This window comes from Carassius gibelio, chromosome B6 (assembly GCF_023724105.1).
Source record: "Carassius gibelio isolate Cgi1373 ecotype wild population from Czech Republic chromosome B6, carGib1.2-hapl.c, whole genome shotgun sequence".
NCBI lineage: Eukaryota > Metazoa > Chordata > Actinopteri > Cypriniformes > Cyprinidae > Carassius > Carassius gibelio.
This window is the reverse complement of record NC_068401.1, coordinates 17255721-17269789: the sequence shown is the minus strand read 5'-3', so window position 1 is coordinate 17269789 and position 14069 is coordinate 17255721. Positions and strand designations below refer to the sequence as shown.

The 14069-nt window shown below is 42.7% G+C and overlaps 2 protein-coding genes across 4 annotated transcripts in view; one reads left to right on the top strand and one right to left on the bottom strand.

Moving 5' to 3' along the window:
* grb2a (growth factor receptor-bound protein 2a) overlaps positions 1-5861 on the bottom strand; it is a 49097-nt gene extending 43236 nt beyond the window's left edge. The window contains exons 1-3 of one of the 3 annotated variants that reach the window (XM_052558372.1): positions 5581-5861; positions 5473-5499; positions 1282-1502 (exon numbers count right to left, since the gene is read on the bottom strand). In XM_052558372.1, the coding sequence (XP_052414332.1) occupies positions 1282-1359 (78 nt within the window). In that variant the 5' untranslated portion in view covers positions 1360-1502; positions 5473-5499; positions 5581-5861. Of the gene's footprint in view, positions 1-1281; positions 1503-5472 lie in introns of all 3 variants that reach the window. The other 2 variants (XM_052558373.1, XM_052558371.1) reach the window with 2 other exon arrangements.
* A 643-nt stretch (positions 5862-6504) lies between these two features.
* Positions 6505-13831, top strand: mchr1a (melanin-concentrating hormone receptor 1a). The gene is made up of 2 exons (XM_052558358.1): positions 6505-6571; positions 12837-13831. Exons 1-2 carry the CDS (start codon positions 6505-6507, stop codon positions 13829-13831), a joined length of 1062 nt encoding a protein of 353 aa, XP_052414318.1.
* Positions 13832-14069: the final 238 nt, after the last annotated feature.

Here is a 14069-nt window from a genome sequence, read left to right as displayed (position 1 = left end):
GTGCTAAGCATCTCTCGGGGAACTCCTTCAAGACTGTTGGAAGACCATTTCAGGTGACTACCTCTTGAAGCTCATCAAGAGAATGCCAAGAGTGTGCAAAGCAGTAATCAAAGCAAAAGGTGCCTACTTTAAAGAAACTAGAATATGACAAATTTTCAGTTGTTTCACACTGTTTTGTTATGTATATAATTCCATATATAATTCCACATGTTAATTCATAGTTTTGATGCCTTCAGTGTGAATCTACAATTTTCATAGTCATGTATGTATGTATATATATATATATATATATATATATATATATATCAGAGCCTAAATTAAATATTTTATGGCCTCAAAGCTAACTCATATGACTAAACCTTTATTTCAAATTGATTAACGTTTGTTCAGTTTAAAGCAGATAAGGTTACAAGACACCCAATTTCACAATGCTGAGAAAGTGACACAAATAAAACTGACTTGACATCACTGCTCATCCACAATCAATGCTATATATTTCTGATACTGATTAAAGTTGATACTTAAAATTAGGTATGCAATGATTAACTGCAAGCTGGTTGAAAATTGATTCAAATATGTGACAATTCAAATCAGTTGAGATGCTAAACAAATTCTGATTTAAACATAAACAGTCAAACCATTTAGTTTTTTGGTTCAAATTTTTGAAATTATACATTTCTCATTTAGATAAAAAGCTGCTCCTGTTGCATGTACTGAATGCAGCATCCTTGTTCTAATTTTAACTGGAAACAGTACATGAAAAGCCTTATTTTCTTCATATGAAAAGATTATTTTATTTTTGTTACTTTTTTTATTTTGGTATTGTTTTAAAATTTCAATTTAGTTTTGTTATTTACATTTACATTATATTTAAATTTGGTTGTTTAGCAGACACCTTTTTCAAAGAAACTCACAAATGAGGACAACAGAATCAATCAAAACCAACAAAAGAGCAATAATATGCAAGTGCTATTTTAGTACATTATTACAGTGTTATATTTCAATTTCACAAAAAACGTGCAGCATTTTGTCCAAGCCATAATAAAAGGAAATTTGTCCAGAAATCTAATTTCGTAAAAAAAAAAATAATAAAAAAAAAAAAATAATAATAATAATAATTGAGTGAATGTTACACCCCTATTTAAAATGTAAAGTCTGTAACCATTTATCGGAACAGGTCAAAAAGATAAACTATAGATTTCTGTAGACATCAGGTTCCTCATAGATTGATTATACAGAAATACAGGAATGAAAAATGCACAAGTAAAAAATGCCTCTTACCTTTAAAATCTCTCCTCGCTTGAAACTTAATTCATCATCAGCGGTAGCTTTGAAATCGTATTTAGCTATTGCCTCCATGGCATGGGCTGTGTGGATGTGAGACAGATATAAAGCTCCAGAAGGAAGTGCTTCTATAGGAAGAATATAATAGTCTCCTAATATCTGTCCTTGTCACTGCTGACCGTGGAGTGACAGATCTTCCTTGTCTGGGTTCTGTCAACCTGCAGACATACATAAAGATTTGAAGCAAATTTAGATATCTATGGACGAAGCATCAGGCATTAGAGAAAAACATATATTCTCTCTTTTAAAAAGGGCTGGTATGAAGCAGCTGTGCAATGTACGCATATATAAAGGGAACGGAATAACTGGGTCGAGCTGACGTTTTCTTGCAACTGACTATGAGCCAATAAGAGGAATCAGATGTAATGTGGGGTGTCTTGGGTGATACTGGATGCTATTGAAAGCTTGAGTCATGCAGACCTGACACACTGATTGAAATACAGAAGTCACAACAAAGGGCTTACATGTTAACTAATTACAATAACAAACAATTTCTTCATTCCTGAGTGAGAGGCATCATTATAGACATTCATGTCAAGATCAGGTTGCTTTTAAACTATTGGTTTAAGTTTTGATCCATACAAGTGATTCAAATCGTCTGAATCGACTCACTAAGATGCTTATTCAGTGCAAGTGTTTGAGTCAACTGATTTGTTAAAAAGTAATCTACAAATCTAATAAGAAGCTCTGGTGAGAGAGTTTTACTTGTTTACTGACAACAAAACAGATCATTCAACATTACTAACTGAAAAAATGACAAGCCCCTTCTCCTTTAGTTGGTCAGCAGATCCTTATTATTGAAAAAAAGGCCAATTACTTCAAATTCAGATCGTTTGCGAATTGTAATCTAAGTTGATGGATCAGTAATCCACCGAGTCTTGTTCAGTAAAAGAACGTATTCGTTCAAACCAATAAAAATTCTCCCTCCAAAAAGCCCACACTCTAATGATATTTGCAACTGCATATAATCCATCTGAGGCAGAAAATAACACCAATGGAGTCACAATATGAGAACGATTATGGAAAGCCGTTTTAACATTTAATCAATTAACCATACTAGTATTGTCATGCTATTAGTACTTCTTTTTTAGATACTAGTATATTTTCCATATAAGTACTATAGCTCTTATTAGCTAATAATTCTTTAGCTACCAGTGTTTATTCTTTAGGTACTAGTGTGTGTGTTTTTTTTAATTACTAGTACTTTTTCATTATATACTAATTCTTATTCATTAAAAAGCTTAATTTCAGCCTTTTAGCCCCAAGATATCCAGAACTTAATAGACAAGTTTTAAAATTAGCATTTCTGCCCAGTATGGTTATCACAATATTAATGAGGCAGCAACATATAGGAGGAGCTTAGACAGGAAACGAAAACAAGGAGACGGATATACTTTTTTGAGAAAACCATGTAGAAAAAAACTAAATAATTTGTACACAATAGGGCAGTGTATCACCAGCCAAGTTACAATACGATACGTATCACGATACAGAGGGCAAGATACGATACGTATCACGATAATGTTACAAACTGTGTATGCAGGCGTGAGAGTCAGGCGAGCGAGAAGGATAATAAATCCAAAGAGGAGTTTAATGAACATCAATAACTTCAACAGAGGTAACATAGACAATCGCAGACAGGGAAGAACTAAACAAACAGGGTTTTAAACACAGTGGAGGTAATCTGGGGAATGGAGAACAGGTGGGGATGAATCAATTAACCAAACAAAATACGGGACATGACCAAAATAAGGAAACATAAAAGGAACAGAAAGTCCATGAAGTAACAGATACATGACTGCACTGGATTTTACCTCAGAAGAATTTTGTATAACATATGGTTATGAAACCCTGCATACTTTAGGGCCAGTGCTAACTATAAGTTGACCTCTGCATTATGAAGGGCCTCCATAACTGTACCACAAAACAAAACAGGTAATGGCATATGTTTCATGCTTACATTGGGCTCTCCCCACCAGTCACAACATTAGAATGTACTAGTTCTAATACATTTACATTCTAATGTACTCATATTGATATATTTAAAATCATCATATACATTTTAAAAATAAAATACAAATAAGAAGTAAACTACAAATAAGTTCTAAACTAATGCGCTTCTGTATCTACTGCACACGTTCAGTCACTCTCAGATCACGGTGCGTCAGACATTAGGGAACAAACTTTTTAGTGCTGCTAAATGAAATAGCTTAATCGCTCAAGAGCTACATTATCTTTCTCAACAAGGAGCTGGTCACAACATTGTTTCTAAAGGAATTAAAGCCACAGCTTCACCGTTATTAGAAAAACATGGCAAAATTGTGGTTATTCATACATTCACAGCCCCTCTATCTCTGTCTTGCTTGGGTAAATAAACACTTGATAACAATATAATAAGTGGAGATCGCTAAACTGAAAGCTAACTGGTGTTTTCATAAAGCAAGCACGTTTAAAGTGAAGAGAGATCGCGTGCCAGGTTAACAAAGACAAGTAACACTTGGCAGAAATTTCCGTATTGCACAACTGAGAAGCTCTTTTTCAGGGATTACGTCTCTTTATATCAGGCAACCCAGTTGTGTTCCTCTGTGGCCAGTAGGGCTGTCAAAATTGCTCAAACATGACGTTCGAATATTCCCTCTAGATAAAACACTATTCGAACTATTCGAACATCTAGTTGCGCATGTCATCAATGACCTCTATGACCTATTGATGTATCGAACACAGCACTAGTACACAAGCACATTGACAACTTATTTTTTAAGTTTTGTAAACACTGTAAACATAGTACAGTGTAAACATAGTACACTGTAAACATAGTAGCCCAATGTATTTGTTGGTCACTTTAAGAGTGACCTCTGGAGACATGATGGAGATGAGACAACAGTTTTATTATCTATTATTTTCTTCTTTTTCCTGTAGTAAAAAACAATAAATATCATATCAGAGCTAGTACGTTACCTTCTTTGCATATAGCACTGGTGCTACAGACACAGATTGTTTATACATTAAGGTTCTGTACAGGGAACACAAAATTCAAACCTTATAGTTTGCAAACAAATGTTTCTTTTTTTTAAATGACAAAAATGAATAATAATAATAATAATAATAATAATAATAATAATAATAATAATAAAAGTTTGCTGTACTTGTAGCGCTGCACAATTTGGCCAAATATTTTAAAACATTAAACAAAATAAGCAACATTCCTTTTGTAATAACGCTATTTCACCATAATATACAAAAAAAAAAAAAAAATACACTTTTCTACACTGGAGAAAAAACATAATGATTTGCAAATGTTTACCTCAGAAAGTTATGATTTTTAGCCTGAAGATATTGAGATATTGATATCTCAATGATGGATCCCCATAGATGTTTTTCACTATTGAAATAAGTACTAGTATCTAATGAAAAAGCACTAGTACCTAATGAATAAGCAGTAGTACCTAATCAAAATATACTCCATAAGTGCTTGTAACTTTACAAAAGACACTAGTACCTAACAAATAATCAGTAGTAATGACTATTAATAGTAAGTACTTTTACTTAATGGAAAAGATAGTAGTGTTTTAAAATAAAAAGGACTAGAACAGTAAATTAGAGCAGTTTGTGTATTAAATGTTAAAATGGCTTGCCATAGAACGATTCACCTAAAATATTTGCTCATTCCACTATTCGACTCAGCTAGTGATGCAACATTCTAGCACTTTGCTGTTATAATGATGCAGTCAATACACTACAAACATGCAACGAAGACTGACCTCCGGGCAGCTCGTCCTAACTTAATTCAAGTAGCCCAGGATGTCAGTTACGTCGACTTTTAGACAGCTTCGTTGATTATGATAGGAGCAATATAGTTCGTCTACAGTTCCGTATGTAAATAGTTTGGGTTAGAAGAACGGATTAGTTTATGATAATGCTGTTATGGTGAAGATGCGATTTGTTTTGATACCAAACTTTTAAACCTTGTGAAGCATATACAAACACCACTAGAATTTCCTTCGCAATTTTTATTTTTCCTAAATCTAATCTTACAATTATTATTTTGTTTTACCAATCTGACTGAAAAGGAGTCGAACATTAGTTACAATGCAACTATCTGCTGATTAGATAAGGAAAAACACTTACTGCAGACCGTCTCCCTGTCCGACCCCTCTTACGCAGTGAAATAAAGAACTAACCTTACATAGAAATACCGGATTTTAACAACAGTAAAATCATGTTTATAGGGCTTACGTTTGCAGTTAATTTTCCTGACTCCGGAGTAACGTTAGCTCCGGGAAAAGCAAGCGGGTAGTTAATTTCCGCTTCCTTCGTGTTACGGTCCGCAAAGATGGAAAGGTCCAAACATAAACTTCACACACTGAATTAACAGTGAAGCTATCAACAGTGCACCATAGATCAGAAATTTGAGTCAAATGCGCTTATCCTCTTATCTAAACCTTTTAATCTCGCCTTGAAAACTGCAGTACAGATCGGTACTGCAAGAAAACAGAAGAGAATGGTTTTTCCAGTTCTCTATGAGAATAATGCAGCATGACACACAGATGAACGTAGTGGCATCTAGTGGATAAATAGTGACATTGCTGGACCTCATAATTCAGATAAATTTCTGGCTGCAGAACCCAATTTACAGTACATTTGAGTAATAATCCACATCAACTCTTGTTGGGTTGGTGCAGTAGTTAGGAAACACAAACAGACCCACACAAGACTCGCATCAATATCTGAACAACTGCAAACCTAAAAAAAATAAGACGAAATAGTGATGCCCTTATGTATAGGTGCAGTTGCCATTTCATAACTGGAGGTGTCATCTGGTGTCTAAGGACAGTGAGTGTTACCCATCTCTGCAGAAACACTGAGACTTGTGGATGCTGCTGCTCTTCATCTCGTGCGTCTTCAAACAAGTTTTCCGCGTTGTAGCCTAAATAAATCTGATAGCCTATTTGTAAAGCCAAATTTTTTATTAATATTTTTATTATTATTATTCATTGCATGAATCGATAAGGTATGTAATGAGTACGGTGGAAATTGTGTATAGAGTTATGCTACCATACGGTAACAAAGGTGTGACTTTCACTGTGAGACTTGAAGTTATTTGCTGCTTTGTCTGCAAAGGGAAAATGAAGATACGGTATTTCTTTCACAATATTTAACATGGATATTTCTGAAGATTCCGAAAACTCGTCTTTGCTTCTCTTTAACTCGTCGGGACTTATACCAGGTAGGCATATTTCAAAGAAACCATATTGTGGAAGTGAAGATGGAAATCCGGTTTGGTTTAGAGCAAATCAGCTATATGTCATAAGCTACTTCATGAACTGTTTTAAGGAAAAGTAACATGTATTATTATTATTATTATTATTATTATTATTATTATTATTATTATTATATAACTAATTATGTTATATGGTATGAATGCAGTCTTTCTTTCTTTTTTTCTTTCTTTCTTTCTTTCTTTCTTTCTTTCTTTTATTATGTGCATTCATAATATAAAGTATGTATTTTAGGGACTGTACATTCTTAAAAATAAAGGTACTTAAAAGGTTCTTCACAGCAATGCCATAAAAGAAGATTTTTGATACCACAAAGAACCATTCAGTCAAAGGTACTTTAAAGAACCATCTCTCTTACCTTTTTATAATCGGAGGAATCTTCTTTTGCTAAAAAGAAACTCTTGTGAAACAGAAAGGATATTTAGATGTTAAAGTTTCTTTATGGAACCATTTAAACAAAAAGGTTCTTCTATGGCATCATGAAACACCTTTATTTTTAAGTGTGGCTACCATTTCTTTTAAGTTTATCACCATAACAGCTGCATGAAAATTATTTAATTTGCATAAGAATTAACAAAAAGCTGTTTAATAAATGCTCTACACCATGTCAACACTAATCTCCTTTTTTATGTATAATTGTCATGGTCTTGTCATGATCCTGTCTCTATCTCTCTCTTCTTCTCCCTCTGTCTCCCCCTGCTGGTTTATCCCCTCCTGTCTCCCTCGCTCTTCGCTTCTGTGTCACAGCTGTCTTCACTTCTCATTAAGATAATTCCCCCTCCACCTGGTTCTCATCTTGCCTTGTTATTTGGGCTACTTCTACCCTCTCGTTCCCGTGTCTCATTGTCAGATTGTTACTTCCGAATGAAGCCGTTGCCTTTGGCGTCTATGTTAGCAGTTGGTCGTGTCCTGTCCTGTCCTGTCTAGTCGGGGTGAAGTTAGTTGTCTACTATCTCTATCTGTACATCTCTGTGCTCACCCATTGCACCCCACAGAACCTTACCTGCTGTTCTACGCCGCGGCCGCCTCCGCTCTGCGAGCTCCGATCCCCGGCTCTCCCCTGAGCCCGGTTTAAGCCTCCGCCTCGCCAGCCTTCTTGACGTTCCGGCCACAGAGGTTTCCTGTGTTTGTTAGATCCAGCCTTCGGGTCATCCTTGGTTTTCATCTTTGTACTCCTAAGTTGGATTTTCCTGTGGCTCTCCTTTGTTTGATTAAAGACTGTCATTTTGCCCTCGCATTTGAGTCCTCTCTCTTCAATACCCATCACAGAACAATCTGACCACGATGGACTCAGCGAGTGGCAGTCCGTTCCAGACCGCCGTTGAGCACCAGGGCGTCCTCCTCGGGAAGCATGAGGAGGACATCTCCGCTACCCGACACGCCGTCGGTTCTTTGGCTGCCCAAATGTCCGAGCTGTCCAGCCAGGTCCACAACCTGCGTCTCCAGCCTTCCGCCTCTTATTCTCCTCCGGGTCAGACGGAGCCTCGGATAAACAATCCTCCGGTCTATTCGGGTGAGCCAACTCAGTGCCGCGCTTTCCTTACCCAGTGTGAGGTGGTTTTCTCGCTCCAGCCCGTTACATATGCTAAGGAGAGGGCCAGGGTGGCTTTCGTTCTCTCACTCCTCCACGGGCGGGCTCGCGAATGGGGAACGGCCAACTGGGAGACGGAGGCAGAGTGCACCTCAACCTTTGAGCGCTTCAAGGAGGAGATGATCCGGGTCTTCGACCGTTCCGCCTACGGAGAGGAGGCGTCCCGTCGGCTTTCCACACTCCGGCAGGGAAGACGATCCGTGCCGGATTTCTCCGTTGAGTTCCGGACCCTCGCTACCACCTGTGGGTGGAACCAACCCGCACTGACTGCTCGCTTCCTGGAGGGCTTGTCTCCAGAGGTGCGGGACGAGGTCCTTGTCCGTGAAATCCCCGCCCGGCTCGACGACCTTATCGACCTGGCCATCCGGGTGGAGAGACGGTTTGAACAGCGCCGTCGTGCTCATCGCCTAGAGGAGAGTCTCTTCTCGCCGCCTCGAGTCAGCCCCTCCCACTCAGAACCGGAACCCATGCAGCTGGGTGGCCTGCGTATTTCGCCTAAGGAGCGTCAGAGGAGGATCTCTAACCGCCTCTGCATGTACTGTGCTAGTGCCTCTCACTTTGTGTTTTCGTGTCCAGTAAAAGCCAACGCTCGCCAGTAGGAGGAGGGTTGCTGGCGAGCGCTACCACTAAGACCATTCCTTCCACTTCCTGCACGATACTTCCAGCGCACCTCCAGTGGGCGGGGTCGTCAGCCTCCTGTGCGGCCTTGATTGACTCTGGGGCCGAGGGAAACTTTTTGGATGAGAAGTGGGCGCTCCAACAAGGTATTCCGCTCACACCGCTAAGTGACTTCACCTCTTTATTTGCCCTTGATGGCAGCGCCCTACCTAGGGTACAGAAACAGACTATCCCATTAACTCTAACCATTTCTGGCAACCATAAAGAGACCGTTTCCTTTTTAATTTTTCAGTCTCCTTTTACCCCTTTAGTACTGGGGCACCCTTGGTTAGAACTTCACAATCCACACATTGACTGGGCTAGGGGGTCTGTTTTGTCTTGGAAGTTGTCGTGTCATGTTAAGTGTTTAGCCTCGGCTGTTCCCCCCGTGTCTTCTGTTTCTGTGTTGCAGGAGGAGACGGGAGATCTGACTGGGGTTCCGGAGGAGTATCACGATTTGCGAGGGGTTTTCAGCCGTTCTCGAGCCATGTCTCTTCCGCCCCACCGTCCGTATGACTGCGCTATTGATCTCCGCCCGGGGACCACGCCCCCTCGGGGTAGGCTCTATTCTCTTTCTGCTCCTGAACGGGAGGCTTTAGAGAATTATTTATCTGAGTCTCTCAGCGCCGGCACAATCGTTCCGTCCTCGTCGCCTGCCGGCGCCGGATTCTTTTTTGTTAAGAAGAAAGACGGTTCTTTACGCCCATGCATTGATTATCGGGGGCTGAACGACATCACGATTAAGAATCGTTACCCCTTGCCACTGATGTCCTCAGCCTTCGATATCCTGCAGGGGGCAAAAGTCTTTACCAAGCTCGACCTACGTAACGCCTACCATCTCGTACGCATTCGGGAGGGGGACGAGTGGAAGACCGCCTTTAACACGCCCCTCGGCCACTTCGAGTATAGGGTCCTCCCCTTCGGATTGGTTAACGCCCCCGCTGTCTTTCAGGCTCTGATCAATGACGTCCTTCGGGATATGCTCAATTTATTCGTTTTTGTCTATCTCGATGACATTTTGATTTTTTCGCCCTCTCTCCAGGTTCATGTGCAGCACGTTCGCCGCGTTCTCCAACGTTTGCTTGAGAATCGACTCTTTGTTAAGGCCGAGAAGTGCTCCTTTCATGCTTCGTCTATAACGTTTTTAGGCTCCGTTATCTCGGCAGAGGGGATCAAGATGGACCCTACCAAGGTCCAGGCCGTGCTCGATTGGCCCGTCCCTGAGTCTCGTGTCTCGCTACAGCGCTTTCTCGGTTTTGCTAATTTTTATCGCCGCTTTATACGCAACTTCAGTCAGGTGGCCGCGCCACTCACTGCCCTCACTTCGGTTAAGTCTCGTTTCAGTTGGTCCGGTTCTGCGCAGGAGGCGTTTGACCGGCTAAAGACCCTTTTTACGTCCGCACCCATCCTCCGCACCCCAGATAGCTCAAGACAGTTTATCGTTGAGGTCGATGCCTCCGAGGTGGGGGTGGGAGCCGTTCTTTCCCATCGGTCAGCGTCGGATAATAAGATACACCCTTGCGCGTACTTCTCCCACCGCCTTTCCCCCGCTGAACGTAATTATGATGTCGGGAATCGAGAGCTCCTCGCCATCCGCCTGGCATTGGGTGAGTGGCGGCAGTGGTTAGAGGGATCCTCTGTTCCTTTTATTGTTTTGACGGATCATCGCAATTTAGAATACATTCGCTCCGCCAAGAGATTGAACTCGCGTCAGGCTCGCTGGGCCCTTTTCTTTACGCGTTTTGATTTTGTCATTTCATACCGTCCGGGCTCTAAGAACGGTAAACCAGATGCGTTGTCTCGACTCTTCGATCCCTCGATCGGCCGCACCCCCCGAGAGGAAATTATCCCTTCCGGTCGGGTGGTGGGGGCTACGGTCTGGGGGATCGAGAGACAGGTTAAACGCGCTCTCTCTCACGTCGCTACTCCCCGTAACTGCCCTAGGGGCAGCCTTTTTGTCCCTATTCCCACGCGATTAGCGGTTCTTCAATGGGCTCATTCTTCTAGACTAGCGGTTCATCCCGGTGCTCGAGGCACTGTCGCATTTATCCGCCAGCGTTTCTGGTGGCCCTCTTTAGAACGTGATGCGCGCCGCTTTATCGCTGCCTGCTCCGTCTGTGCCCAAACCAAAGCAGGCAACTCTCCGCCTGCTGGTCTTCTCCGACCGCTTCCTGTTCCCTCTCGCCCGTGGTCCCATATAGCTCTCGACTTTATCACCGGTCTTCCGCCCTCAGCCGGCAAGACTGTCATCCTGACGGTAGTCGACCGCTTCTCAAAATCGGCGCACTTCATTCCTCTTATCAAACTGCCCTCTGCGAAGGAAACGGCCCAGATTATGCTTGATTATGTGTTTAAGTATCACGGGTTGCCCACCGACGTCGTGTCCGATAGGGGTCCGCAATTCGCCTCGCAGTTCTGGAAAGAATTTTGCCGTCTCATAGGGGCCACTGCTAGCCTTTCCTCGGGTTTTCACCCCCAGACTAACGGCCAGGCCGAGCGAGCCAATCAGATTGTTGCCCGCATGCTCCGCAGTCTAGCCTTTCGCAATCCCTCATCTTGGGTCGAACAGCTTTCCTGGGCTGAGTATGCTCATAATTCCCTCCCCTCCTCGGCCTCTGGTATCTCTCCCTTTCAATGTTGCCTCGGCTATCAACCGCCCTTATTTTCGTCCCAAGAGACCGATTCTCACTGCCCGTCCGTTCAGACCTTTATCAGTCGCTGTAAACGAACCTGGAGGAGGGTGAGATCCGCACTTTGTCGTTCTAAGAGACGCATGTGCGTGACAGCCAATAAATCGCGTGTCAAGAGTCCTCGCTATGCCGCGGGTCAGAGGGTTTGGCTTTCTACATCTAATTTACCCCTCCAGTCTGACTCCCGTAAACTGGCTCCCCGCTTCATCGGGCCGTTCCGCATTATCAAAATCGTTAACCCTGTCGCCGTCAAACTCCGGTTGCCGCATAATCTTCGTCGTGTTCACCCGGTGTTTCACGTCTCCTGTATTAAACCGACCTCTCGCTCCCCCCCTCCCACGTCCTTCTCTGCCGTTCGTATCGAAGACTCCCCGGTCTACACCGTCCGCAGGATCATAGATAGGCGGCGTCGGGGCCGTGGATACCAATACTTAGTCGATTGGCAGGGGTATGGTCCTGAGGAGAGGAGTTGGGTCTCCCCTAAGGATATCCTGGACCCCTCGCTCATTGATGATTTCCTCCGGTCTCGCCAGCATTTCCCCGCTGAAGCGCCTGGAGGCGCTCTTTGAGGAGAGGGTACTGTCATGGTCTTGTCATGATCCTGTCTCTATCTCTCTCTTCTTCTCCCTCTGTCTCCCCCTGCTGGTTTATCCCCTCCTGTCTCCCTCGCTCTTCGCTTCTGTGTCACAGCTGTCTTCACTTCTCATTAAGATAATTCCCCCTCCACCTGGTTCTCATCTTGCCTTGTTATTTGGGCTACTTCTACCCTCTCGTTCCCGTGTCTCATTGTCAGATTGTTACTTCCGAATGAAGCCGTTGCCTTTGGCGTCTATGTTAGCAGTTGGTCGTGTCCTGTCCTGTCCTGTCTAGTCGGGGTGAAGTTAGTTGTCTACTATCTCTATCTGTACATCTCTGTGCTCACCCATTGCACCCCACAGAACCTTACCTGCTGTTCTACGCCGCGGCCGCCTCCGCTCTGCGAGCTCCGATCCCCGGCTCTCCCCTGAGCCCGGTTTAAGCCTCCGCCTCGCCAGCCTTCTTGACGTTCCGGCCACAGAGGTTTCCTGTGTTTGTTAGATCCAGCCTTCGGGTCATCCTTGGTTTTCATCTTTGTACTCCTAAGTTGGATTTTCCTGTGGCTCTCCTTTGTTTGATTAAAGACTGTCATTTTGCCCTCGCATTTGAGTCCTCTCTCTTCAATACCCATCACAATAATAAACGCACACACACCACATTTGGATATCGTTCTTATGTGTGATTTCATTGTGTGTTTAGTGACCATGGGGGATCAGAATGGAAATGCCATCTTGCCCAGTATTTTTGGGACCATATGTTTTTTGGGCATCATTGGAAATTCTATTGTCATCTACACCATCATTAAAAAGACCAAATGCCAGGCTAAACAAACAGTACCAGACATTTTCATATTCAGTCTCTCTATTGTGGATTTGCTTTTCCTCCTCGGCATGCCTTTTCTTATTCACCAGCTCTTGGGCAACGGATCTTGGTGTTTCGGAGCCACTATGTGCAAAGTCATCTCTGCCCTAGATTCGAACAGCCAGACAGTGAGCACCTACATTCTCACAGTTATGACCTTGGACCGGTACGTGGCTACTGTCCACCCGTTCCGCTTTAACCACATCCGGACAACCTGTGTCGCCGGTGGTGTGGTGGGGATGGTGTGGGTGCTTTCTCTCATCTCCATTACTCCTGTCTTAATGTACACTGGCTTGATGCCTCTCCACAACGGCCAGGTGGGATGTGCTCTCCTGCTTCCAAATCCATCCATCAACATCTGCTGGTTCACTATCTACCAGTTTGTGCTGGCGTTCGCCCTTCCGCTCATGATTATCTGTGTGGCGTTCTTTAAAATCTTGAAGCACATGTCTACCTCAGTGGCACCTCTTCCACCAAGGAACCAACAGGTGCGCACTAAAAGTGTGACTCGGATGGCTGTGGCCATCTGTTTGGTTTTTTTCATCTGTTGGGCTCCATACTACATCCTTCAGCTTGTCCATCTGGGAATACAGAAACCCAGTGCCTCTTTTTATTATACCTATCACGTTGCTATTAGCATGGGTTATGCTAACAGCTGCATCAACCCTTTTCTTTATATAATTCTGAGTAAGACCTTTAAACGTCAGTTTATAGTGGCTATCCAGCCTGCACACAATCACTTCCGGGTCAACCCGAGCAGCATAGAGGCCACTGTGTCCCTCCGTCTGACTGCAGAATGCCAAAGACATATTCCTGCTAACACCTCAGAGTAAAATACTAAGGTTTTTTTTTTTTTTTCATTAACATAACCCAATTTTAAGAATACTATGGTTATTTAAGATGATTAAAAGCTGAAGAATTTAATTGAGTAATTCTTGGTCCAGTGGCAAAGATATATATTTAGGCTTATGACAAGCAAAGAAATGCCAAGAACAATAGAATGACTGACAGTCAAATGGAACAGTCAGGGTGAAGAAACTTTGAGCAGCTGTGCTTTTACATGCTGACAGA

Bases quoted from the DNA above. Each gene is read 5' to 3' on its own strand.
- mchr1a (XM_052558358.1), top strand. From the start codon at position 6,505: ATGGATATTTCTGAAGATTCCGAAAACTCGTCTTTGCTTCTCTTTAAC. The intron at 6,572-12,836 runs GTAGGCATATTT...TTGTGTGTTTAG, and splicing joins CTCGTCGGGACTTATACCAG to TGACCATGGGGGATCAGAAT.